This window comes from Panicum virgatum, chromosome 6K, assembly GCF_016808335.1.
Source record: "Panicum virgatum strain AP13 chromosome 6K, P.virgatum_v5, whole genome shotgun sequence".
NCBI lineage: Eukaryota > Viridiplantae > Streptophyta > Magnoliopsida > Poales > Poaceae > Panicum > Panicum virgatum.
Window position 1 is genome coordinate 4,009,590 of NC_053141.1, and position 25,934 is coordinate 4,035,523.

The 25,934-nt window shown below is 48.5% G+C and overlaps 1 protein-coding gene and 2 long non-coding RNA genes across 4 annotated transcripts; 2 read left to right on the top strand and 1 right to left on the bottom strand.

Moving 5' to 3' along the window:
* Positions 1 to 116: 116 nt before the first annotated feature.
* LOC120711323 lies at positions 117 to 18,801 on the bottom strand. 2 transcript variants are annotated; one of them, XR_005690239.1, is made up of 7 exons: positions 17,896 to 18,801; positions 9,447 to 9,630; positions 9,140 to 9,366; positions 8,815 to 8,989; positions 8,602 to 8,708; positions 8,304 to 8,430; positions 117 to 451 (listed from the first exon to the last, which is right to left on the bottom strand). It is a non-coding gene; the product is annotated as an uncharacterized LOC120711323 (long non-coding RNA). The 2 variants fall into 2 exon arrangements; XR_005690238.1 differs by lacking the exon at positions 17,896 to 18,801 and having other exon boundaries at positions 9,447 to 9,714.
* LOC120711324 lies at positions 9,745 to 12,097 on the top strand. The gene is made up of 2 exons (XR_005690240.1): positions 9,745 to 11,159; positions 11,608 to 12,097. It is a non-coding gene; the product is annotated as an uncharacterized LOC120711324 (long non-coding RNA).
* Positions 18,802 to 20,992: 2,191 nt separating the features above from the next.
* LOC120711321 (hydroxyproline O-galactosyltransferase GALT2-like) lies at positions 20,993 to 25,764 on the top strand. The gene is made up of 7 exons (XM_039996803.1): positions 20,993 to 21,912; positions 22,824 to 23,056; positions 23,158 to 23,448; positions 24,263 to 24,391; positions 24,653 to 24,826; positions 24,976 to 25,083; positions 25,177 to 25,764. Exons 1-7 carry the CDS (start codon positions 21,114 to 21,116, stop codon positions 25,381 to 25,383), a joined length of 1,941 nt encoding a protein of 646 aa, XP_039852737.1. The 5' UTR covers positions 20,993 to 21,113; the 3' UTR covers positions 25,384 to 25,764.
* The last annotated feature ends 170 nt before the right edge of the window (positions 25,765 to 25,934 follow it).

Here is a 25,934-nt window from a genome sequence, read left to right on the forward strand (position 1 = left end):
GTTATATTTTAATTAAAGGACCTGTATGATCATAACGATTTGACTTTTGTGATCATCAAGGTTTATTACAATCGTGTTGTAACAAACCTTGTGAAGGAACCTAATTGGCCACTTCATGCTATGAAATGAACGACAAGAGGATCCAACATGTTGTAAGCAGATTTAGCATCATTCTGATCCATAAAAAACGGACAAACATTGACAAACATCATAATTGAATATTATCCATCTAATGCCATTGAGCAGGATACATAGAATAAGAAAGTAGCAAAATCATGACAATTGTCGGTCACCATCTTCCAGGTAGCAAATCATAGAATAAGAAAGTAGTAAATCATGTCCTCGTTCCCCCAAGTACTGAAGCTGTGGACAGATTATTCCGACTTGTCGAACCTCGGGCTACCGACCACATTCAATAAGTTTTTGTGCAAATCATTTCCTGCTCCCGAACCTTTAATCAAAAGGCATAAGAATATTTTTTTAAAAAGAATGATGGACAACATGGGCTCATAAATAAAAGCATGCAATGCCCCTGATAGAATAAGCTGGAACAGTATAGCATTGTGAGGGGTTTAGACATTATACTACAAAAAAGACCCTGCTTCTCCCTCCCCATTTCTTGCAACTGTTCCGTCGAGGTGGTGGCAGTTCTAGATTAGACACCACTTGCGGTCTCTCTTGCTCTCGCTCGCTCTCGAATCGCGGTTGGGGTTGGGGTTGCGGCATGGGAGCAGAGAAGGAGGAGGAGTATGCGGCGGCAGCGGACGCGGAGGAGTCAGCTTCCACGAATCAGTGCACCCTCAGCCTCAAAGGTGGGAGTCACCACTGACCTCACCAGGAAAAGGAGGAATGCCTCGTCTCGCTCCTGGCGACACGGGCGACCCCCACCTCGCCGCACCCCCCGCCGTCGTCCAGACTCCCCCGGCCGACTCCACAGCCCCACCACCCACCGCAAAAACCCACAGCCTCCTCCTCCGCCCCTGCAACCTGCCGGAGCTGCAGTCGAGATTGCCGGCGGCCTCGCAGCCCACCCCCCCCCCCCCCCCCCCCCCCCCCGCCGTCAAAACTAGGGAGCTCAGTTCCAGGCCGGGTGTTCAGTTCGAGCACCTCCTCCTCTCTGACTACTACAGCACGGCCGTCCCAGGTGCCATCTCCCCATCCTCCGGCTCCCAGCCCGCCTTCATCTGGGTCACCCCTCCCTTCCGTTCATCCCGTTTCAACATTTCATATGTCTCGAATCTTCTGAGTTTCCTGCTAACTGCGTCCGCGTCTAGGGTTCTAGCAACAGAGGTCAGTCCGCTTGTGTTTCGCGCTAGGCTCGCTAACTCGAATGTGGCAAACATTGTCCTTGTCCGTGGCTGTCTGCTGTCCAATGGGCTTCGTTTCCTGCTTCACCACTCCGGCGAGGTCGCCATGCGCGCTGTGCTTCAGTTGCCGCCCGAGGTTGGAGACGCCATCAATGCTAGCCAAGCTGAAACGACCAAACGCCAAGTTACTGTGCAGTATGGGCCGTTGCGCTCAGTTATTGCTCGGCCAGTTGGGCAGCAGCGTTGGGCTCAAGGTCAGCCAGACATTCACTTCCCCCAGCTGGATCACACCGCTGCTGCTGAATGGAAGCCAGGATCGGCCGCTGCTACTCCCCAACGCTGCTCCGACTTGCCCCCTATCGTGGAGGCAGAGACGTGTCGCCTTGCGGATGGAGCGCCACCCCCCCTCCCCGAACCCGAGACCATGTCACCTCAGAATTCACTACCCCCCCCCCCCCCCAACGCCCCGCACCAAAACCCTACATGGTTGTGTTTATCTCTGGAAAAGTGGGAGAAAAAGTCGCATCGGACACTGTAGCACACTGTAGTATTTTTCGTTTGTTTGTGGTAAATATTGTCCTATCATGACCTAACTAGGCTCAAAAGATTCGTCTCGCAACGTACATCAAAACTATGCAATTAGTTTTTTTATTTACCTAAATTTAGTACTCCATGCATGGGTCATTTGCTATATTTAATGTTTCGATGTGATGGAGATGTGATGAAAAGTTTGAATTTTAGGGGGTTTTTTGGGGCATCTAAACACACCCCTTGCCGCTTTACTCACCCCAGCCGCCCGCAAACTCCACCACCAGTGCCGCCTCCCACCACTCTCCTCCCCCAACGGCTGCTTCCGGTGTGTCTCCACCAATCACCAAGTCCGCGACTGCCGTGACCCGATCCGTTGCCGTTGCTGCCGCGGTAGCGGCCATCGCAGCTACCGGTGCACAATGCCGGTGGACAGGGAGCAAACCCCCCACCCCGCCCGCCGCCGCCCCACCATCCCTGTTCCCGCTACTCGCATCCCCATCCACCCCGTCCCCTTCACCAGGCGCACTGCGGCTCCTCCACCTGCGCCGCGCGTCCCGCCGCCAACCCCTCTCCAGTTACCACCCTTCACCTCTGCCTTCGACCCCCTCCACATGCTAGCTTCCTCCAGCTGAGCCGCCGCCTTTCGAGCACACACGCTCTTCATCCTTGGAGTCGCTCCACCTTGACTCCCTGTTCCGTGAGCTGAGCCCAAAGGGGAAAGGGGTCCTTGGAGCTGTCCCCGCGCGCTCTGGCACGCGCGCGGAGATCCCCCATGCACGCGACATCCGTGCGGTTGGCTCTAGATCTGGGGGGACCTCGCCTGCACCTGCTGTTCGGACACAGGCGCGGGCCGCTCCGTCGCGGTCGCCACCACCTGAGGCCTCCCCAATCCGGGGACCGGTGCCTGCTCCCCTGGACGCTGCTCAGGAGGTGGCGGCCCACGCCGTCGCCTCTGACGATGGTCGGGACGGTCGCGACATGGACGACATCGAAGAAGACGAAGAAGAATATGTCAGCGAGCAAGATGCCGCTACCGACATGAGCGACAACAGCTTCTCTGGTCCAGACTACCGCGAGATCTAGCTCCCTGCTGGTAACTGGTCTGAAGCCCTACGCCTGGTCTACGTGTTCCTTCCCCCTTTTGCAGCTGCCAATGCTGCTTCGTTCATTCTGGAGGCCATGCATGCTGTTGTTCCTGCTGTTCAGTTCGAGATGTTGCCATCCTCCCGGGGGTCATGCTGCTGCGCTTTGTCACACATGCAGAACGTGAGATGGTGGTTGCACAACAGCCCATCATTCACGAGGGGGCACGCATGGTGCTTGAGCGCTGTGAGGAATCTCCCAACCGGTTCTACAAGAGGCCGGACTTGTTGGCCTACCTGTCTGTGAGAGAGTTCCCGCCTGAACATTGGTACGAGGCCCCAATCAAGAAAGCTTTCAGCTGCTTTGGCACCGTGGTGGAGATTGACCCAAGGAACCTAGCCCGGACTGACTACTCCTCACTCCGGATTGTGGTCGCGCTTGAGCAAAGCTGTGATGTCTCAGGCGATGTTTGGATACACACAGCTGATGGTAATGGGAGCATTGTCAATGTGAGCAAACACCGTGTCTGGCCGCTCGCGGATCAACTAGATGACAACGGTCAACTCCGCCCCTTTTTCCCGCCGCTGCCACCACCACCCCCGCCACCACACATGCCGCAAGCTGCCCCTCCATCACCGTTGCCACCCGCTATGCAGCCAGATGCACCACCACACCCGCCACAGCCTCTCGGCCCTGCGCCACCACATCCACCGCCGGCACCACCTACCGTTGCTGCTGTGCCCCTCCACCCCGCATCCTTCCTTGGTGCTGCCATCCTTTGCCACGGCCTCATCAACGCCTTCCCGCTCGCCCTCCTCCCGACGTTCCCACTTGTCATCAACACACTGCTGCTGACGCCACCGCCCACCACACCACCTCACCCGGCCCCCTCCACTGCTCTACGCCGCTGCTCACCTGGCACGCGGACGACACCCCCCCACTGCCACCTCCCTCACCTGTTGCCTCCCCCGAGCACGCCAATCCAAACCCTGCCCCACGCCAGCGATTTACGCGCGGCCCCCCTCCACGCCGCGACCCCAGCTTGTGCCTGAAAGCCAAAGAACCTGCATGTTTCATCACGATGGCGGCCAAGGCAACTCAGCTCAAGGCACTGAAGAACACGCTCACGTCCTGCTCTAGGGATCTTCAGGATCAGGTGAACAAAAACGTCCTGCTGAGGAAGAAGAGGCCGATTGGAGGACAGGACCTGCGCAAGCTTGCTGCAGCCGTGGGAATCAGTGCTGCTGCGGCGACTGAGCTGGGCAAGGTGCTGCACGTTGCGGAATGATCATGCCAGACAATGCCACCGCGCGGACTGCTTTGCCACATTCAGTTAGCAGTAGCGTTTCTCGGTCGGATAGGTCAGTAGGTCTAGTTCTAGTGTTCATGTTTCCTGCTTGGCTTGTTGCACCTGCGTGTGCTGTGTCCCTCCCGTGCTGTAGTTGCAACTCTTATGGGCCTACCGCAGTTCGTCTTCAGTCATTCGCTGCTCTCCTGGGATGGCAGGAGTCACACGCGATGTTATATGTCCTCTGGGTGTGTCCCGGGCCCAGATGAATCAAAACGGCCGTGTGTTTCAACTTCTATCCTGGAACGTTCGAGGTCTAGGTGATGCTGACAAATGTGCCGTGGTCAAGGACGCTCTTACGAACGCTAACCCCACTATTATCTGCCTTCAAGAAACAAAACTCTCCTCTACCTCGGCCTCAAAAGCGCGTTCTTTTCTCCCTACTCCCTTCCGCGACTTGCACTGTGTGGATGCTAGGGGATCTCGTGGTGGTATTCTCACTGCCTGGGACGCTAACGCGCTGTCCCTTAGTAGCTTCATCACCCGTAAACACACCCTCACCACGGTCCTCGTTTCTACTGTCACTAACATTGGCTTCACTGTGACAAACGTTTATGCGCCTTCTGACCACAAAGACTCTGCCACCTTCCTTGAGGATCTTGCGGAGCTCGCTCCTCATGTCAGTGGTCCTTGGGCTATTGCCGGGGATTTTAACCTAATTCGCTCTAGTGCTGACAAGAGCAACGACCGTGTCGATCACCACCTCGCTCAGCTCTTCAACGACACTATCCACTCCCTTGCGCTCATCGAGCTGCCTTTGCTCGACCGGTTCTTCACCTGGTTCAACCAGCGTGAGACACCCACACTGGCGCGTCTTGATCGGGTTTTCCTTAACCCCGAGATGAGCATGCGCTTCCCAAATACCACACTAACCTCCCTCACAAGAGCAACCTCGGATCACGTTCCGCTGGTTGTCCACATTTCCACATCCATCCCCAAAACCAACACCTTCCGTTTCGAGAACTCGTGGCTCACACACAATGATTTCCTCCCATGCATCATCCCTGCCTGGAACAATGCTCCTCACTCTACTGATGCCGCCGGGGACCTCGCGAGCTCGCTCAGGGCATCACGAAAAGCAGCAAAGGTATGGTCCAGGGGTAAGCGCGCGCCGCCACTAGTCATGCAAAATTGCAAATTCATTATTGCCTTTTTTGACTTGCAAGAAGAGTACCGTGCCCTATCTGCTGGGGAACGTTTTCTCAGGTGTGCTTGCACAGACAGACTGCAAATGGTCATCAGGGAAAGAGCTGCATATTGGAAACAAAGGGGGAAATTCAGAGCTATTCGTGAAGCTGATGCCAACACTGCTTTCCACCATGCTCATGCCACAAACCGCTTCCGTCGAAACCAGATCAAGACAGTGACTGTCAATGGTTGTGAACTCACTACACACAATGCAAAAGCTGAAGCGCTGACGACCTACTTCTCCTCGATACTGGGCACAACAACCGCAGCATTTTGGCAATTCAATTTGACAGACATCTACAGTGGCACTCCCACACCTGACTTGAGTTACCTGGCAGCGCCAATCACTGAGAGTGAAGCAAGAGCTGCAGTGCAGCATATGAACAGGAACAGTGCCCCCGGGCCCGATGGTTTTGGACCTGGTTTTTTCTCGGCCGCCTGGGACACTCTCACCCAAAGTCATGAAGTTTGTTGAAGCTTTCGCTCAAGGTACTGTGGATCTGGAACGAGTCAACCGGGCTTTCATGGTACTCATACCCAAAAAACCTGGAGCCACGGCGCCGGGTGACCACCGCCCAATCTGCCTACAGAACTGTCCAATGAAGATCATAGGCAAAATCATCACCTCGCGCCTCCAAGCCCACATTCCCAAACTGATTGATCTTGACCAAACAGGTTTCATCAAAGGCCGCTCTATCTCAGAGAATTTCATTTATGCAATGGAGCTCGTGCAACACTATCACAAGCAGTGCCTTCCGACATTGGTCCTAAAGCTCGATTTTGCCAAGGCATTTGATTCAGTCAACTGGGCCAGCCTGCTACATATTCTCCAGTGCAGAGGTTCCGACATTGGTCCTAAAGCTCGATTTTGCCAAGGCATTTGATTCAGTCAACTGGCCCAGCCTGCTACATATTCTCCAGTGCAGAGGTTTCCCCACAACGTGGTGCTCCTGGATTCAACACATTCTCACCACCTCCAAGTCTGCCATCCTCCTAAACGGCTGCCCTTGCAATTGGTTCACCTGTAAAAGAGGACTCCGGCAAGGGGACCCCCTCTCCCCGTATCTGTTCCTGCTGGTGGCTGATGTGCTGCAGCGACTTATCAAGTTTGATGGAGGTGTTAGACACCCTGCTTCCGATGAACACCCCTGTCCCGTGATCCAATACGCAGATGACACTCTCATTGTACTCCGAGCAGATCAGGAGGATGTGCAACGACTCAAGCAGCTGCTGGATCAATTCGCAGACGCTACTGGTTTGACAATCAATTTCCACAAAAGCACAGTGGTCCCAATGAACGTCCCTGACTGGGAGATGCCGAGTTTCCTGGCCACTCTTGGATGTCGCCGAGATCAGTTCCCACAGACCTATTTGGGGATGCTGCTGTCCAATGTTAAAATGAACCTGAATGCTTTTACTCCGCTCATCGACCGAATAGACAGGTACCTGGGAGGTTGGCAAGCTGCTCTCCTTAACAACATGGGCCGTGCAGTCCTCGTCAACAGCGTGCTGGACAGTGCACTTATATACATCGTATCTGCTATGCAACTTCCCCAAGACACACTTGATGCAATCGACAAGAAACAGCGCGCCTTCCTCTGGTCTGGAGAATCCACTACCACGGGTGCACAATGCCTTGTCGCCTGGGAGCAAACTTGTTTGCCCAAAGAACAAGGAGGGCTGGGCATCAAGGACCTACGCACACTCAACCAGTGCCTGTTACTGAAACACTTGCACCAGTTACACCATCCTGGTGAATCGGCTTGGGCAAATTGGATGCACAACAACGTCAACGTTGCCTCTCTTGAGGGCGCCTGTGAGGGAACACACTAGAAAACCCTCCGGGACCTGCTGCCTGTATACAGAGCAATCACGACCACCTCCATTGGTAATGGCCTCAACACATCCTTCTGGCATGACAATTGGCTGCCTTCTGGTCCACTTGCTGAAACCTTCCCCGCCTTGTTCAGCCACGCCAAGGAGCCCAATGCTTCAGTGGGTAAAGTATGCTCTGAACCACTGCGTTCTCACTTTGTGCACAGGCTCTCCCAGGTGGCGGCCGCGGAACTGTCAACCCTGGAAGAACTAACTGATGAGGTGCTGCTGCAAACGGAACCGGATGATCGAACCAGCCCTCTCGCGGATAAAGATGGTGTGTTACGTGCTGGCCTATATATACTGCCTTGATGAACCTGCAGGCAGAGGAACAATGCCCATTCTACAAATTTGTGTGGATTAACCATGCACCACCCCGAGTTCGTTTTTTCGCTTGGCTGCTGGTCCAAGGGAAAATACAGTGCAGAACAAATCTCCTGGTGAAGACCATCGTAGAGGACTCTACATGTGAGTTGTGCAAGGCAGACGCTGAAAACCCGGACCATCTCATCCTTCATTGCCAAACTGCCTCCCAGTTCTGGACACACCTTGGCATTGCAGTTCGCCACGCGTCCGTGTCGCAACTCTGGCTGCTCGAGAGGCCGACGAGGATACCCACACAACACTACCACACCTTCCTGCTGCTTTGTGCTTGGCAAATATGGAAACACAGGCATGATGTGGTATTCAGAAACAAAGAACCATCGCTGCTGCGCTTGCTGCTGAGCTGCAAAGAGGAAGCTCGCCTATGGAGCTGCCGACTGCCACGAGAAGATAGGAGCGCTGCCGAGACCTGGTGTTCAATATTTTGTTCCAATATGTAGTCCCCTGTAAAATACTTTGTTTTTTCCACTCCCATGTAAAATTGCTGAACCCTCGTGATTTAATGAGCCTCCAAAAGGCTCCTGCAATACATTGGTGGGGATCCTCTCCCCCGTTACCCCTCAAAAATACTACAAAAAAATAAAGACCTGTAGCAGGTGTGGCCTTTTCAGTTTGTAGAACACCAACAGAACTATCCCTTGTTCCATCCAACTGTGGTGTGAGATCAAAGCAAAATAGTCCTTGGCCTAAAAGGAGATTGACTCACTGATCCACCTACATATGAGAGGAGCCAGCACCAATGAACATGTTACTCATATGAAAAAAAAAAGAGTACTAGACCTTGACTAATACAGCAATGTAATCAGAACCAAAAGAAAGAAGAACAGAAGCACTGTAAGCTAGAAACAGAGGACTGCGCGGTGTGATACTATGTAAGAAACCAACCAGCTTGAAACAATGAAGCAGGCGTAGGGTCTGGTGACTCTATACTGATCGGAGAGCAAAGTATATAGTAGTATGAGGGAGCCTTCCCATGGTACTCAACGGAGACCCTACGTTGTTGTGTAGAGAGGATTTAATTTTAGACAAAATTTGGTTGAGACAGAAATTAAGATACAACATAATAACAGGAAGAACCAGAAGTTAATATTTTCGTACAGATCATTAGTAGTAGTAGCAGAACCTATCCCGGCCAGCGTTATAGCAGAAGCTCCTACTGAATGGCTCAACTATGACCAACAGTACTTCATTGACCATAGAAGCACCATGTACTCCACCCTGGTTGCTGGCCTTCTCAAACTCGCTCACTGCAAAAGAATAGTGGCCCAGCTGCCTACAAGTACAAAAACAGGTGGACAAACAAAAAGCTGTTAATTGCATCGTCACCAACTATTCTAATCCCCCAGGTACAAACTACTGCTGATAACAAGTGTTTTTTGAGCAACATCATTTCCAAAAGCAATACATCAACATAACTGCGTACCCCAGCATGCACTCCAAGGACGCGAGAGAATGAGGACGCCACGTCCCGTAACCCAATCGGCGACGAAGTGGCTAAAGCCATAACCCAAACTCAGTATTGCCATTCCCATGTATACTATCAGCGAGAATCATTGATTTCATTACTTCATTGCTGAAATACCTAATCCTTTGAAATGATTCGTGAGGCAGGTTCAAGAATCCTACATTGATACTATCTAGGTATAATACCTGCAGCCAAAAAAGTTCTCAAACACAACAGCTATGGATTTTATTAAGATTAGCATTGGAAGAAGAATTCAAGTATTTACCTGGAGGAATACAGAGCACCCGTTGATGTTTGTCACCTTGTTACTGCTGCTAAGCTCGGACTTGACCTTCACAACTGTCTGGAACAGCCTCTTCATAACGTACTCAGCCTAGTCAAATGAATTGATCGCGGATGGGTCTGCTAGTGCGTTCCAGTAATCAACTGAAACATAGTCATGCTTTGACCTGGGTGATAGTAGGGTGGACATCACGTAAATTATGAATGCAACTCTGAAAGCATCTGCATCAGATTAACCCCCCCCCCCCCCCCCCCCCCCCCCCCCCCCCCCCCCCGCGGATACTGCCTTTCTACTACATCTTGGGCGGCTTTCACGCTACGTTTGTCCTTCGCCCGTCCAGGTAAATATATATCCCAGAAACTTATTTATGATCTGTTTAGATGGTACTCCTTGAGCAAAGATACTCTTAGCACTGCATGCATGGTATGCCAAACATGCGTTCAACATCCCTCTTTGTTGAATTTGATCTGCCTTTAAGAGTCTAGAACTAGTGTCTGAGACAGTGGATCAACTTTCCTCATCAGCCATACGGCAAATCTTCGATTGATCTGCCGCAATGCTGGAAACATAAGAAGGCCACCAAACCCAACTGACCTAACAAGTTCCTTCTCCAAATCATCAAAAGACGACAGAACATCGTACAGCTGTTTAATTGATGATCTTAATGAGATGCAACACATATGTCTGATTTGTTTGCCGCCTGCAATATATGTGTATCCAAATTCCCTTCACTTGATGGGAATAGCTGTAAAAAGGTAAATTGCAGATTACTTTTTAGCAATCAACCTAGTAAAGGTCATAAGCATTACGAAAACAAAAGCCCCTTGCCAATCAATTTTATTGTCACTTCAGTATGTTTTTGTCTAATTACAAGCTGTAGTCAGGACAAGGAAGAATGATGAACTACAATTGCGTACTGGTTTTGGAACGGAAGTGCTCGGCAATTAAATAGGTTTTACATTATCCCTATTTGCAAAATAGGCTACCTATAATTGCAAAGCACCCTAAAATCACAGGTTTGCTGCTTTGGTGTGGACTACCCACAGTGAAGGAATGTGGATCTTAACTCCAAGCAGTGGCTCAAAACCAGGTGAGTAGATGCATTAGGGGAATCAAAACTGGATCCAGAGCACAGATTCAAGCTGGAGCCTATGGCTACGCCCCCCAAATGTTGTCTCCTCCAACCCGCAAGTACTGCTGAATCCGTCAGAAGCACAAAAAACGTACAGGTCATAAAGGGATGAATCATTTCAAGGAAAAACGCCGAATCGAACACAGCATAATAAATCCAATAAAACAGAGCGTAAATCTTAGCCGGTCTGTACAAATCAACTAAGTTTATTGCCACCCAAAACTAATGAAAACAAAAATACTCAAAAGAAGGACTAAGACTAACCACTGATTTCTTCGAAATGAAGAAGTTTATTTTGATAATATGTATTTAGAGCGTAAATCTTAGCCCGTCGCGTCGCAATGCCATGCTATTGATGTATTCCTTAAAAACTCGAAATGAAGTGATGAATAATTACGGCATCGTAGTTCTCTACTGATTGTGATAATATGTATTTAGAGGATGGGGATCCCTATTGACAAGCTTGACTTTTACACTGACCTCTAGGTGGAGTTCATCCATCTGCTGTAAGTTTTCATGTCCACCTCCTTTAGACTATGACCAAACAACAATGTTGCTAATAGGTGAGTTTGTTAACACAAGTCTGTATCTATCTATTAATCAAGCTAGACAATTGCATATGTACACACTAATAGACAGTAGTATGAAAATTATGAAAAATGGTCCTCTCACCAATCAGTCATTATGAAGAAGTTTATTTTGCTTTTGGCTTAAGTTTTCAGAACTCCAACAGCATCTCGTCTTGTACCGTTGCCTTTTCAGTTAAGAGGAACTTGCAAGCATATGTTGGTCTAGCTTGTAAAACCATGAATACAATGAAGTGCTTCATGTAACGAATGATACTTTTTTGACATGTTCACGTGAATGGGGCCACTATACCCCTCAAAAAAACCCAAGGCCAACTCGTTATATTGAAATTTTAATTATTACCAAATTATGGCATATGTATGGGTCATTCATTGTTTTCTTCTGCGTATAAGTTGATTGGTTTCTTTTTTCTTCTTCAGTTAGATCGATTGACCTCCTCTCATGGGGCAAGAAAGGTGAGATTGGTGGCAGGCCACATTTATCAATGACTATCTAGCTCCAATTCGCTGCTGAACTACCTAAATCAAGCGCAGCTGGCAGATAGAAGAAAGTGAGAGGGAATAAAGGAGATGGCAGGAGCCTGTGAGTAAAAGCTGCACGCTCGCAACAAGAGCATGCAAGGGAGCTCTCGCAATTCCTGCCCATGAATATCTATCTTTGATGGCTAACTCTGCATCAACATCAGTGTCTGCTGCCAGTGCAGTCATTGCTTCCTGCATGTTGATATCCTAAGAGGGTTTTTCCTTAAAAAAAAGATATCACAAAAGTGTTTCGCTTCTGTTTTCCTTCTATCTAATCAACTTATTTTAGGTCAGGTAGCTTAAAATATTAAGTCATGTGTACAGATGCTTTAATCAACTGGATATTGAGATGTTAAACTATATGGGAAAGATGTTGAATAATTTTTTTACTATTATGTGTCTTATGAATAGAAAACACATGTTTAACAACTTCTTAGACCACGTGCGTGCCGCACGTGCACTTTACTAGTTACAATAAATAAATAGTTTTAAGATATGGTCTTACCGTTCAAGTCCCAAAAACACTAGGGAGTAGGAGATAACATCCAATTTGCACATCAGGTAAAAATGCAAAAATTGGATTGGGCTGTAATGCCCCGTGGCCGCGAAATCAATCCACGACGTGAGAAATCACAAGAGGAAGAGCAAATTCGGGGCGGGGAAGGGCGGAGGACCCTGTCACCCGAAGAACATCGAGTTCTTTCTCAGATTCAGAAAAAGGGATACCACATCTCGTACACGGCACAGGGTCTTAACCCTCTCTTGCCGACACTGACCTGCAGGGCCCACACGCACGCCACACACGCGCCCCCTAGTCAAAACGTAAACTTCACTCTACGCCTCCTTCTTACGCCGACGTCGACGCACGGGGCATGACAGCTCCCCCCGCCGAAGAACTGGCTTGACCCCAAGCCGGTGCAGTAGGATAACGCTCTTTGACAACATAGTAATCCTCCCATGTTGCAGAAGCTTCAGGTAGCTTGTCCCACTTGATGAGTACTTGGGGTATGGCTGTATTGCCCTTCTTCACCAAACGCCGATCCAGCACCTGCATAGGTTCCACATCGACAGAATGCAAATCAATCAAAGAGGGAAGTTCAGAGTATACTGGGGTGAAATCTGGACGAAATGGCTTCAGCTGTGAAACATGGAATGTCGGATGAATGAGACTGTCGGGTGGCAAATCCAACTTGTAAGCTGCCGCACCCACTCTCTCCAGTACTGAAAACGGGCCATAATACTTCAACGCCAGTTTAGGGAATGGTCGATTGACCACCGACGACTGAGCATAAGGTTGGAGTTTCAGCAGCACCTGATCACCTACTTGAAACTCCACATCTGTGCGCTTGCAGTCTGCTGCTTGTTTCATGCGCAGCTGGGCTCGCGCCAAATTGTCTCTTAGCAAACTTGATTGTAGCTGTCTGTCTAGCACAAACTCAGCAATAGAAGCTGGAGGTTTAACTGTTGTCTCCACCATAGCCCCCACCATCGGATCATAACCATACAATGCCCTGAATGGTGTGCATCCTAGAGATGAATGAAACGTTGTATTGTACCAGAATTCAGCTTGTGCTAACCAGGCTTTCCACTGACGAGGACATTGACTGACGGCACAACGAAGGTACATTTCCAGACATTGATTTGCTCTCTCCGTTTGACCGTCCGTCTGCGGATGATAAGCTGTACTATACTTCAACTACACCCCTTCCATTCTTGAACAACTCTGTCCAGACCGTACTAGTAAAAACTGTCTCGGTTGGACACCATTGATTGTGGCATCCCGTGCAGTTTAATCACCTGATCATAGAGTACTCGTGCAACAGAAAGAGCCGTATAAGGGTGTTTGAGTGGTATAAAGTGAGCATACTTTGTGAAGCGATCCACCACCACCAAGATGATGCTGTAACCTTCTACTTTGGGGAGACCCTCGACAAAGTCCAAGGAGATGTCCCTCCACACTCCTTCAAGGATAGGCAACGGTTGTAATAAGCCAGCTGGGTGAGTGTGAGAATGCTTGGCTTGTTGACAAATGCCACATTGTTGGACAAAAGTGACCACATCTCTCTTTAATCCCTTCCAAGCAAACATGTTGTTCACACGATGGAAAGTGGCTTTCTGCCCAGAATGTCCTCCCACTGGACTAGCATGCATAGCAGCAATTATCCTAGTCTGAATAGCTGAGTTGTGCCCGACCCAAATCTTGCCCTGATATTTGATAATCCCATTTTCCAACGCAAACCCATGTGCATCAGGACTGACCAAAGCTAAACGAGCCAGCAAGGATTGGGCCTCCTTATCAGTAGCATATGAATTAGTAACCTCGTGAATCCATTGTGGCTGAACCAAAGAGACTGCTTGGATAGCCATCATATGGCCTACCCTGGACAGTGCATCAGCAGCTAAATTCTCTTTCCCCGTGCGGTAGACTACTTTAAATTGTAGCCCCATTAGCCAAGTCATAGCCTTTCGTTGCAACTCAGAGTGTAAGTTCTGCTCAGTTAGATATGCTAGGCTTTGATGATCAGTTCTGATAATAAACTCTTGACGCTGTAAGTATTGGCGCCACTTCTCAACTGCCATAATCAGTGCAAGGAATTCTTTCTCATAAATGGATTTGTGTTTGTGAGAATCACCAAGAGCTTTGCTCAAAAATGCAATGGGTCTGTCCTTCTGCATCAGCACTGATCCGATTCCTATATCTGAAGCATCTGTCTCCACCACAAAGCTTTCCTTGAAATCTGGGAGAGCTAGAACAGGGGTGCTCACCATGGCCTTTTTTAATGCTTCAAATGCCAGTTGTGCCTCAGAAGACCACTGAAAAAGCTTTTTCTGCAGCAACTGTGTCAATGGTTTAGCAATGCACCCATAACCCTTCACAAATTTTCTGTAGTAACCAGTTAACCCCAAAAAAGCCCTTACATCTGTGACAGATTGTGGTACAGGCCATTTTAGCATAGCTTCAATTTTGTCCCCAGCAGTAGATACTCCTCTCCCAGAGATAACATGTCCCAAATATTCCACTTGTAATTGAGCAAAAGAACATTTGTTTTTCTTTATATAAAGCTTGTGTGCTCTCAGTGTTTCCAACACCTGTTCTAGGTGGGACAAATGACGAGCCAAGTCTGGACTGTAAACCAATATGTCATCCAGAAAGACCATGACAAACTTCCTAAGAAAAGGGGCCAGCACCTCATTCATGATACACTAAAAATGTTGCAGGGGCATTGGTTAACCCAAAGGGCATTACCTTGAACTGGTAGTGGCCATGGTGTGTCTTGAAAGCTGTCTTGTATTCATCCTCCCCTTTCATCCTGACTTGATGGTAGCCAAATTTCATGTCCAGTTTAGTGAAGTAGGAGCTGCCAGCTAATTCTGCAATGATATCTTCGATTAGAGGCATAGGAAATCTGTTTTTTATGGTTAGATCATTCAGTCTCCTATAATCCACACAAAACCTCTAGGAGCCATCCTTCTTCTGAATGAGTAAAACTGGTGAAGCAAATGGACTTGTACTTGGAACTATCAACCCAGCATCCAACATCTCTCTTACTTGCCTCTCAATCTCATCCTTATGCAGAGGGGAATACCTGTAAGGTCTAGCATTAACAGGAATTGCATTAGGTAGCAATGGGATAGTATGATCATAAACTCTCTCAGGTGGTAATTTCTTTGGATCTTGAAAGACATCCTGGTATGTAGATAACAACTGGTCGACTTGCTGATCAACATTGGTGGGCACAGACTGATCACCCGGAGCTAACAGCACCATAGCCCAGATATCATTGCCCTTCCACCATTTATAAACTTTGTCTGCTGGTAGGTGAGTAACCTCAGTCTGCCTAAGGCTGATACCCTGCAGCTTGATCTCAGTCTTCCCTTGCTGAAACTGAAGAGTTTTGTGTTCCCAATCACATGTCATTGGACTGTTTTGCTTTAACCAATCAAACCCCAATATAGCATCAAAAGCTCCTATGTCCAAAACCTTCATATCAGTGTGTAATGTATATCCATCACACCACCAATGCAGCTGTGGAACCCAGTGATCAGAAACCAATACCTGCCCATTAGCCAATCTGACTGAAGTAGGACTGGTTGGAATTGGAGTAATCCCCACCTGCTGCAGAAACTGGGAACTGACAAAACTATGGGTACTACCACTATCCACCAGAGTAAGCATCACTTTGTTTTTAACCAGAGCCCTTAGTTTCAGTGTCTGACCCTGGTCAGTGCCAGCCAAGGCATTCAGTGATAACTGTCCAAACTCATCAGTAAGAGAATCCTCAAGTTCCAATTGAACAACAACTTCTTCAGATAAGGGCATATCTAAGTCATTTACCACTATAGCATTTACCTGAGCCTTTGGTCTCTGAGTACAGATAGCAGCATGAGTAGGGTCATACTTCTCACCACAATAGTAACAAAGGTTATTGGATTTCCTGTAATTCAGAAGTTGCCTTTCCTTGGACAAGGTGGGAGTAGGAGCACTGGACTTAGAATCCTGTTTAGCTGACCAAGGCTGTTGTCTGGAAGGAAACAAGGATTTCTGCTGTCGGCCCTTCCCTTTCTCTAGAACATGTTGTTGAACTTTAGCCAGAATAATTGCTCTATCCACTGTCTGAGGAAGTTGAGATTGCACCACAGCTCCGATTTCATACTTCAAACCTTTCACAAATTGAGAGACGAAGAAAAGTTCCTCAAACCCTTCATTGTGCATACATATCTCATACTTCAAATTCTCAAAGACAGTAGCATATTGTTCCACAGTTGATGTTTGAGTGAGATCCAACAACTCCTCCATAGCATCCCTGTAATCGGAGGCTCCAAACTTCTCTACCACAGCATCAATAAATGACTGCCAATCAGCTAGACCATACTGCCTCTTGTACACTTGCAACCATTTTGCTGCATTGTCCTCGATGTGAAGTGATGCAAATGTGGCCTTCATGGCATCAGGCACATCATACAGAGAGAAATAGTCGAGACACTTGGATTTCCAAATCGTAGGATTAGTGCCATCAAAGCGTGGAAACGGTAACTTGGGAACTAGTGGTTTGAACTTCTGTGATCCCTCGACACCTGAACGCAAACCCCCATGTCCGCGGCACAAGGAAGGGATAATAGGAGAAGTACCTTGGTGATTGCGGTGAAATGGGTTTTCTGCAGACGCCTTTGAAGCCGTGGGACTGTCTGGCTCTCGGAACGGACGTCGAGTGGAGTCCAGGGTCAATCTGGCCACTGCTTGACCTGTATTCTCAATTTGCTTGGCCAGAAGCTGTTGGTCCTTCATCATCTGCTCGACCACCTTGTTTGTCATATCATATTGAGCCTCCAACTTGATCTGTGTGTCGAGGATGTCGTCGACACGGGAGAATAGCAGATCGAAGTTGTTGGCCACCTGATCCCAACTTGCCTGATCCCGTACCGCTGTTTGCTCCATCGCCGAGAGAACGAATTGGGTCTGCACGGATGGCTTGGGGGCGCCGTGGTGACTACACCGGAAGCAGAGCGAACACGACTCGATTTGATGGTACCCCGAGAGGCTCGAGCGCGACACTAAGCCGACGGAATGCAGTAATCACCCACCGGAACCCACAAACCGCGTCAAATTGTTTGACACAGCGTCCGTAGTATAGACGCAACCGAGAAATTCCTCAACAGCGGAGCAGCCGATCCCCTCTAGAACCCTAAGCGGCGAGAACTGTATGTGGGCGGCGGCGCCGGAACGGCTAACCGCCGATTGGCTGTGGGCGTCGAGATCGAACGGAACTCGACGAAGCAGATCGAACTCGCCGGAATGGCGGATTCGACTGGGGACGGACGAATTGAGCGGTAACGCGCCAAGGATACTAAATCTGATACCAATTGTGATGCCCCGTGGCCGCGAAATCAATCCACGACGTGAGAAATCACAAGAGGAAGAGCAAATTCGGGGCGGGGAAGGGCGGAGGACCCTGTCACCCGAAGAACATCGAGTTCTTTCTTAGATTCAGAAAAAAGATACCGCGTCTCGTACACGGCACAGGGTCTTAACCCTTTCTTGCCGACACTGACCCGCAGGGCCCACACGCACGCCACACACGCGCCCCTAGTCAAAACTTAGACTTCACTCTACGCCTCCTCCTTACGCCGACGTCGACGCACGGGGCATGACATGGGCAAAATTGAAAAGAGAGGTGAAATTAGAGCTCACCACTGAATGAGATGAGAGAGACGAAGACGGCGAACGGACCGGCGCCCTGGCCGCAGCGATTTTCAGCCGAATCCCTAGCTCCGGGCGTCCGGCGGCTGCTTGGCACTCCGAGGCGGGGCCGCGAGGGAGAGCAGGGAGCAGGGCAGCAGCCACCGGCGCGGGCGGAGGAGGTGCAGCAGGATATCAGGAAGGGGGCGCGGAGGTGCGGAGGGCGGAGGGCGGGCGCGGGGCGGCGGCGCTTCAGCGCCCCCTGGGAAGAGGAGGCGCGGTGCGGCAGGTCGCGAACTCGCGCGATGCGCCTCTCTCGGTCAGGTCAGGTTAAGGGAAGCAGATGTATTTTGGGCCCCATCGACGGCGCGCGGAGCATCGACGCGCCCTGGTCTCCAGCGTTGCCGAAGCTGTGGTGCCTGTACAAACAAGATTCGCCGCATCACGGCTCCCCACCTGCTCATCTCTAATTTTATTCCTAGCGTGAGGTAGCTACTGCCAATTTTATGATATGAGATTATTTTTTGGCATGCTGTTTTATTCCGGCAGGCTGTATGTCTAGGGTAAATCTCCTGATTTGTCACGATGGAAAACTGTTTGCGGATGTGAGAGGTCAGTGCAGTCCACAATATTCAGTTTCGACATTGAAATATCTGCTACTTTTATCGAAATAAGAATGGTATAAGATACATGACTCTGCTGGAAGCTGTGATAAAAATGAAAGTGACATGCTTCAATCAATATATTTGAGGTAAACTTATATACAAGAGTTTCTCAAGGATACTGAAAGAAAATGTTATTTCCTGATCACTGTTTTGTGGTTTCCAGTCTCTAAAACAGGTTATGTTCATTGTCCAATTCCTTTCTTCAGTTGTTGTGGTGACTGGATTTTTCCTTGGAAAGTTTGTCAAAAGAAATATATATCCCTCAGGTAGCATTTTCTTCTATATATTGTTCATTGATGGCAAGCAATTTCTAATGTTTGCTAATTGTGATAATATGCATTTAGGGGTCGGGGATCCCTGTTGGTGAGCTTGCCCTTTACACTGCCTTGGGAGGAGTTCATCCATCAGTTGTAAGCTTTTCAATAGTTTTTGAATTTTGCTGGAATCATTGAGGGGTTAATTCTGTTTCTTGCGCATGTTACAGTTGCATAAATTGAGGATCTGGACTCCTTTTATGATATTGTGCTCAAGTACTTCACTTTAGTTAGAGACTTCTGTGACAAAGTCTTTTGTTATAGGCTAATTGATTGTGGTGATCATTAGTAGGTTAAACTCTGTGTGGTATTTGGGAAAAATAAATGTTACTTAGGATATAATTTTGATACATGTTAGTTTAGTATATGGTGAGGACAAATTTGGAGTTTACAGTCAAAGTTGCAAGCTGAAGAAAGCACTCCGGTCACATTGAGCATCCGTTCTTGTGATAAATGTATTCTTAATTAATCTTTTGGTTACTTAATTTTGTTCATACCCGTTCGTATGGAGTAACGAATAAGAATGTGAGACCTACTGAATTGGTGATACTTGCTTCCATGGCATGATGGATCATGTGCATGGGTTATGCATTTGGTTATTAAACAATTTTAATGTGTGATGTAAACTGGTTGTTGCCAAATTTAAATTGCTTATTGAGTCTTTAACAAATATGTCCTAGCCCCGTGTATACCTTTGTTATATTATTTCTTATAATTTTTATAAATACACTTTTATTTATTATGTTCTCTAAAATACGTGCGTGCCGCACGTACACTAAACTAGTTTTTTTAAAATGCCAAAATCTATAAAACATATATATATTTGTTCGCTGCAATCAGCCAACAATATTTTTCTTTCACACCAAACTAGCACCAGCTACCAGCCAGCCAGCAGTATTTTTCTCTCAATAAATAAGCACCATTCACCAGCCACAACACATAAACAGAGTGATAGTTGGTCCCCACTAAGAGTCATTTACTTTGATTTCTCCGCAACCACATATATCCACGTCATCTCAATTAGTATTGTCCACTAGATCTCAACAATTAGCATAATCTCTACCGTCCATATAAAAGATACATCATTATACATCAGTGGCACTTTGTTGGGCACAAACATTGTAGGCGGCGGCGAACGTGCGCGACCATCGGCTAGGAACGGTGGAGGATTTTGGGCACACGCCGCCGGCCTATGCAAGCTGGAAGATGAGGTCCATGTTGCTGATGGTTCCCTTTTTCTTTCTTCCGTGTAAGATTTACTTTGACTTTGACTTTGCCAATCTCAGGCACACGAATTTTCTTATCTTTTCCCTCAAAAAGAATTTTTTTTATCTTTCAGTCTTATCGTAAATTCCTGGGAAGAAACAAAGATCATGCTAATTTGTAGGTGGATTACCACACCAGCATTATATCTACGTTCATTTTAGAGATGATGATGCTTTCAACTAACAGCCCGTAAGATGAACAAAAGGTGTAAAAATTATTTTCTTTTGCCTATGCGACCCGAAAAATATAAGGGTCCAAAATAGAGAACGATATGTGTGAGCGTTTCAACAACCTCAGAGAGAGGGTTCGAGAGGTCAATTAGTGACAAATTTTTGTTATGGAAAAATCCACCATTTCATATTTTATAACAAATTTTGATCGATATAATACTATATGCTCTCCATTGTATTTTATCTATTTTTTAATATCTTCTAGTCATAGTTTATCGATAAAATTCGTAGCAACGCGCAGGAATCACCTAGTATGAGTTGAAGACGAGAGCAAATCGAGCGGGCTCATGCGATTCGGCCCATCTGCCGCCGGGCCCGTGCTTCCAGGAGGCAGGCGGCCCATCTGGTCAAAACTGCTGCCCGACCCCTTCATTTATTTTTTTCTGGGGCCCCGGTGGGGGCCACAACGTGCGCCCAACCCCAAGTTGGACCCGATCCGACGTGGCGCCGCGCCCGAGCCACGTGGCAGAAGAGGGCCCACACTGGACCCACCGACCTGTCCCCACCATCATGCCGCGGCCCGGCCGCTCGGGGAAGGGCGAGCAGGCAGGCGAGCGGCCACCACGACGCCCCCCCGCCCCGCCCGCGTCCCCCCCCCCCCCCCCCCCCCCCCCCCCACCACCTCCATTCTCACCGATCCCGCCAGCCCCACGCGCCCGGCGCCAGATCCGGAGCACGCGCCTCCCCCTCCCGCCGCCGTCGAAGCGGGGGAGCTGCGCTGAGGGGAGGGGAGGGGACGGGACGGGAGGGGCGCGATGGCGCGGCGGGTGCGGCCGTCGCACCTGGTGCTGGCGCTGGGGGCCGCGTACCTCCTCCTCGTCTCCCTCAAGTTCCACCGCGTGCTCGACCTGGCCGCCGCTGACCTCGCGGGGGGCGGCCCCGCCGCCTTCTCCTCGCCCTCCTCCTCCGACCACCTGCCCCCGGGCGCGGGCGCCTCCTCCCACAACGCCACCGCCACCTCCACCCGCGCCGCGACCGCCGCCGCCTTCCCCGTCCAGCCCTTCTGGCACCGCTACGACCGCGTCTCGCTCCCGGACCCCGCCGCCTCCCGCGGCGGCCGCACCGCGCTCGACCGCATGGCCGACGACGCCTGGGCGCTCGGCCTCGCCGCCTGGGAGGAGGCCGCCGCCTTCGCGGGGGACCCCTGGGCGCTGCTCGCCTCCGCCACCGCGCGCGCCTCCGACGCCTCCAGGTGCCCCCCCGCCGTCTCCCAGCGCGCGCGCGGCCGGGTCGTCTTCCTGCCCTGCGGCCTCGCCGCGGGCTCCTCCGTCACCGTCGTCGGCACCCCGCGCGCCGCGCACAGGGAGTTCGTGCCGCAGCTCGCGCGGATGCGCCAGGGGGACGGCACCGTCATGGTCTCGCAGTTCATGGTCGAGCTCCAGGGCCTGCGCGCCGTCGACGGGGAGGAGCCGCCCAGGATACTGCACCTCAACCCCAGGCTCAGGGGGGACTGGAGCCAGCACCCCATCCTCGAGCACAACACCTGCTACAGGATGCAGTGGGGCGCCGCGCAGCGCTGTGACGGGACGCCAACCGACGACAGTGACGACAAGGGTATGACGTGCTCTGCTTGTTTTTGGCTCTAAGAGGCTGTTTGGTTCGTGGCCATAGATTGCCACGCCATGGCTGTGGCGCCGCCGAAGCTTAGGCAGCCAATTTGGGCGCCAAACCTGTGGCGAAAAAATGAACTAGTTTCTTGAGAAAAAAACTGTGGCACGCCACATCTGTGTCAGGAACCAAACAACAGCTTTTGTTTTGTGGCGGCACCAAAGGTGAGGCGTGGCAGACTGTGGCCACGAACCAAACAGCCTCTAAAGTCTTGTTCGTCAACTCTAGAAATATATATTCCCTCGAATGCTACTTGTTGGTACCGTACTACTACACTTCGCATAATACCATCTCTACAAGTCGATGTAGCTAAGGTGATTGAGATAAATTGCTTTTCCATTTTAGGGTAAGATGTCTCACCAGCCCTAATAATGCCATGCTTCTGTTAAACAAATACAAATATGAGATACTAGCCTGCAATGACTACTGTTGGACGTGGACCATCACAAAACAGCTTCTAACTAACAGAGTTGGTAGCACTTATGGTGAATTTTGAGTCAACGATTTTGTTACAACTGCCCTTTTCCACATTTGGCTGCTATTAAGCTTAACATTCGCGGCTACTATGGATGGTTTCATTTCTTGTGGGTAGATAGCAAGCTAGCAATAGTTCTCTGGACATTCACATCTTTGCTATTTTTACCTCACGGACTCGCGGTCCTATTGATTGTTAGTGAACTGATCACGGGTATCACTCCCTTAGTCAGGTTGAATAACTGTACAAAGATTAATTCATATTAAGTGTCCTATTTCTCTCTGAGAGACAGTTCATGAAGGAGTCAGCTTTCTGTGGTTTACATCGACATGCCTCAGGCTAGCATATTTGTTTAAAATCTGCAATTTAATTTTTTAAACAGTTGATGGGTTCCCCAAATGTGAGAAATGGATACGTAATGATATTGTTGGCACCAAGGAGTCCAAAACAACTTCATGGTTGAAGAGATTCATAGGGCGTGCAAAGAAACCTGCCATGACATGGCCTTTCCCCTTTGTAGAGGAGAGGCTATTTGTTTTAACTATACAGGCTGGAGTTGAAGGTTTCCACATTTACGTTGGTGGTCAACATGTGACATCTTTTCCATATCGACCAGTATGTTCTTTAACACATGTTCATTTGATGTTCCTTTTTAAACTTCCTTTTTGTATGATATTTCGGACAAATACTTAGGGGTACCTGGTGATCATTTTCAGGGGTTCACTCTTGAAGAAGCAACAGGATTATTTGTTAAGGGCGATGTGGATGTACATTCAGTTTATGCCACTGCTCTTCCTATGTCCCATCCTAGTTTTTCTCTTCAACAAGTCCTTGAGATGTCAGAAAAGTGGAGGTCCCGGCCACTCCCAAAACGTCCTATTTCCCTTTTCATTGGAATATTGTCTGCGTCGAATCATTTCGCTGAGCGCATGGCTGTGAGAAAAACATGGATGCAGATTCCAGAAATTAAGTCTTCGGAAGTAGTAGCTCGATTCTTTGTTGCACTGGTAAGCAAATTATCTATCCAAATAGATGATTTTTGCAGTTAAGCATTTAAGCCCTTACATGCTAGCAGAAGGGACACGAATTCAAGATGTCTATATTTATGCTCAGATGCATATGCCCATTGGAACATATGATTGATTATAATTATCACGACTGAAAATCTATATAACTAACAAGGGGTTGTAGGCTCGTAGCCCTGTTATTTGTGGACCTGATTCATGCTAGATCAAAATGCATCTTCAGGTCCCTGTGGTATAACTTGCAATCTGTACTTAGTTCTATGCCTAGTAAAATGCACATAGCATGGAATGCTGAAAGGTGCAGTTAATCAAATGTATGACAGCACCAAGTTGTATTTGAAATTGAATATATGTTGAGGACTCTGTCTCTGGCAGCTATCCACTTTTCCTCACCATGCTTGTAATGCAATCATTTTAAATTCTGTGGAATAGCTACTCAGTAGTCACCATCATTACTGCCTTATCATTTCACGTGCTTTGTAGAATATCTTGCTTAGCAAACAAACTATTATCATTTGGCACCAATCCTAGTTTTCTAATTAAATTATGTGTCCCAATGATGGGAAATATTAGTGGCATGTTCATTTTCTAAGAGAAACTATAAGGGCATGTTTGGATGGCGCCCTGGGAAACCTGCCTGTGCCAGGCAGTGCATCCAGGCAGTCGATTTTGTCAGCCTGGGGCCAGGATCACTGCCTGGCAGCAGCATACTGCTCCAGGGTCACATCCAAACAAGCCCTAAATGTGCTAAGAAATAAGTACCAGCTGCTGCTTGATGATAGAACTGTGGTTGCAGAATTCAAGGAAAGAGGTCAATGTAATGCTTAAGAAAGAAGCAGAATACTTTGGAGACATTGTCATTTTGCCATTTATAGATCGTTATGAGCTGGTGGTTCTTAAGACAATTGCTATTTGTGAGTATGGGGTAAGATGTTCACCCTGTTATTACTGTTGTACTTCTTGCTTTTGTATTGTTTGCCAATGTCAACTAAAGTGAACTTGCAATGGCTTGTGATCTATTTCTATCTGTTCTCAATAACTGCAGCTCTTTTGACAAGTCACTTCTAGGAGAAGTTAAGCCTTTCCAAAAATAGGCTAATGGACTATGGCAAACATGAAAGTTTCTAGAAATTTTAATTGCCACCCAAAACCTGCCAATCAATAATAAGCACCCTGTGTTTTGCAGGTCCAGAACTTGACTGCTGCAAACATAATGAAATGCGATGATGATACATTTGTTAGGGTAGATGTGGTTCTGAGACACATCAAGCTGAACAACGGTGGCAAACCGTTGTATGTGGGGAACCTGAACCTCTTGCACAGACCATTGAGAACTGGAAAATGGGCAGTTACAGATGAGGTAATAATACCCTTATTTTGAAGCAGGAATTGTCAGCTCACACATCATTCCTTGTTAACTTCTGTTCGCAGCCCATTTTGAGTCGTCTACGCTTGCCTCGTTATCTTCATCGTCAGTCCTGACTATTTACCAATAAATAATTACTGCAGGAATGGCCTGAAGATATCTACCCGCCTTACGCAAACGGGCCTGGCTATGTAATTTCTGGTGACATAGCAAAATTCATCGTATCTCAGCACGCCAACCAGAGTTTGAGAGTGAGTTTGCAATGCATTCTGCTACAGATATCATTTCACATAAACTCTGTATCCTAATGTTCCAGCTGGTCAATTTTTTCCTGGTGCCTGCAGCTATTTAAGATGGAAGATGTAAGTATGGGTCTGTGGGTTGAAAAATTCAATTCCACGAAGCCTGTTCAGTATTCCCACAGCTGGAGGTTCTGCCAGTACGGTTGCCTGGAGAACTACTACACGGCCCACTATCAGTCACCTAGGCAGATGCTGTGCTTGTGGGATAAGTTGATCCGCGGTCGGGCATCCTGCTGTAACTACAGATAGCGCAGTGAAAGATTGGCATCACACATATCCCACTATCCCAGCCACGTTTAGTTTGGTTGGCTGGTGTTTTCTTTTTCTGACACGGATCGATAGCTTAGGTGTTGTTGCCCATCCATTGCTGGCCCAATTTGAGCAAAGAGCATGGATGCAGAGGTTGGAGCTTGAAGATTAGGAAGCCCCAGCTTCGTTGGTTCAGTGCATTCGCCTGATCTGCATTGGTCATCTTATGGCGTTGCCTTTGGCGTTCTTGTTCTTGTAATTCATCCCAATTTTGTTGTGGTAGGTCAGATTAGCATACTCAGATCAGATGTATGTCTCAATGTCTGTATTCTTGTAACTAGATGAAACGAAGGTCTCCTGCTGGTGCCAAAATCACCACCATTCCTTTCTTTCAAGCTTTGTTCTAATTTGTAATTTTGTGGCACGTTTGAACCCAAAAATTTCGGTGAAATATGCTCAAAATTTTTAACTTGACGAAAATTTTCAGGACTTGAAAAAGGAAAAATACTACATGGTACTAACTCATTTATAACTCGTGACCAATTTGGTTA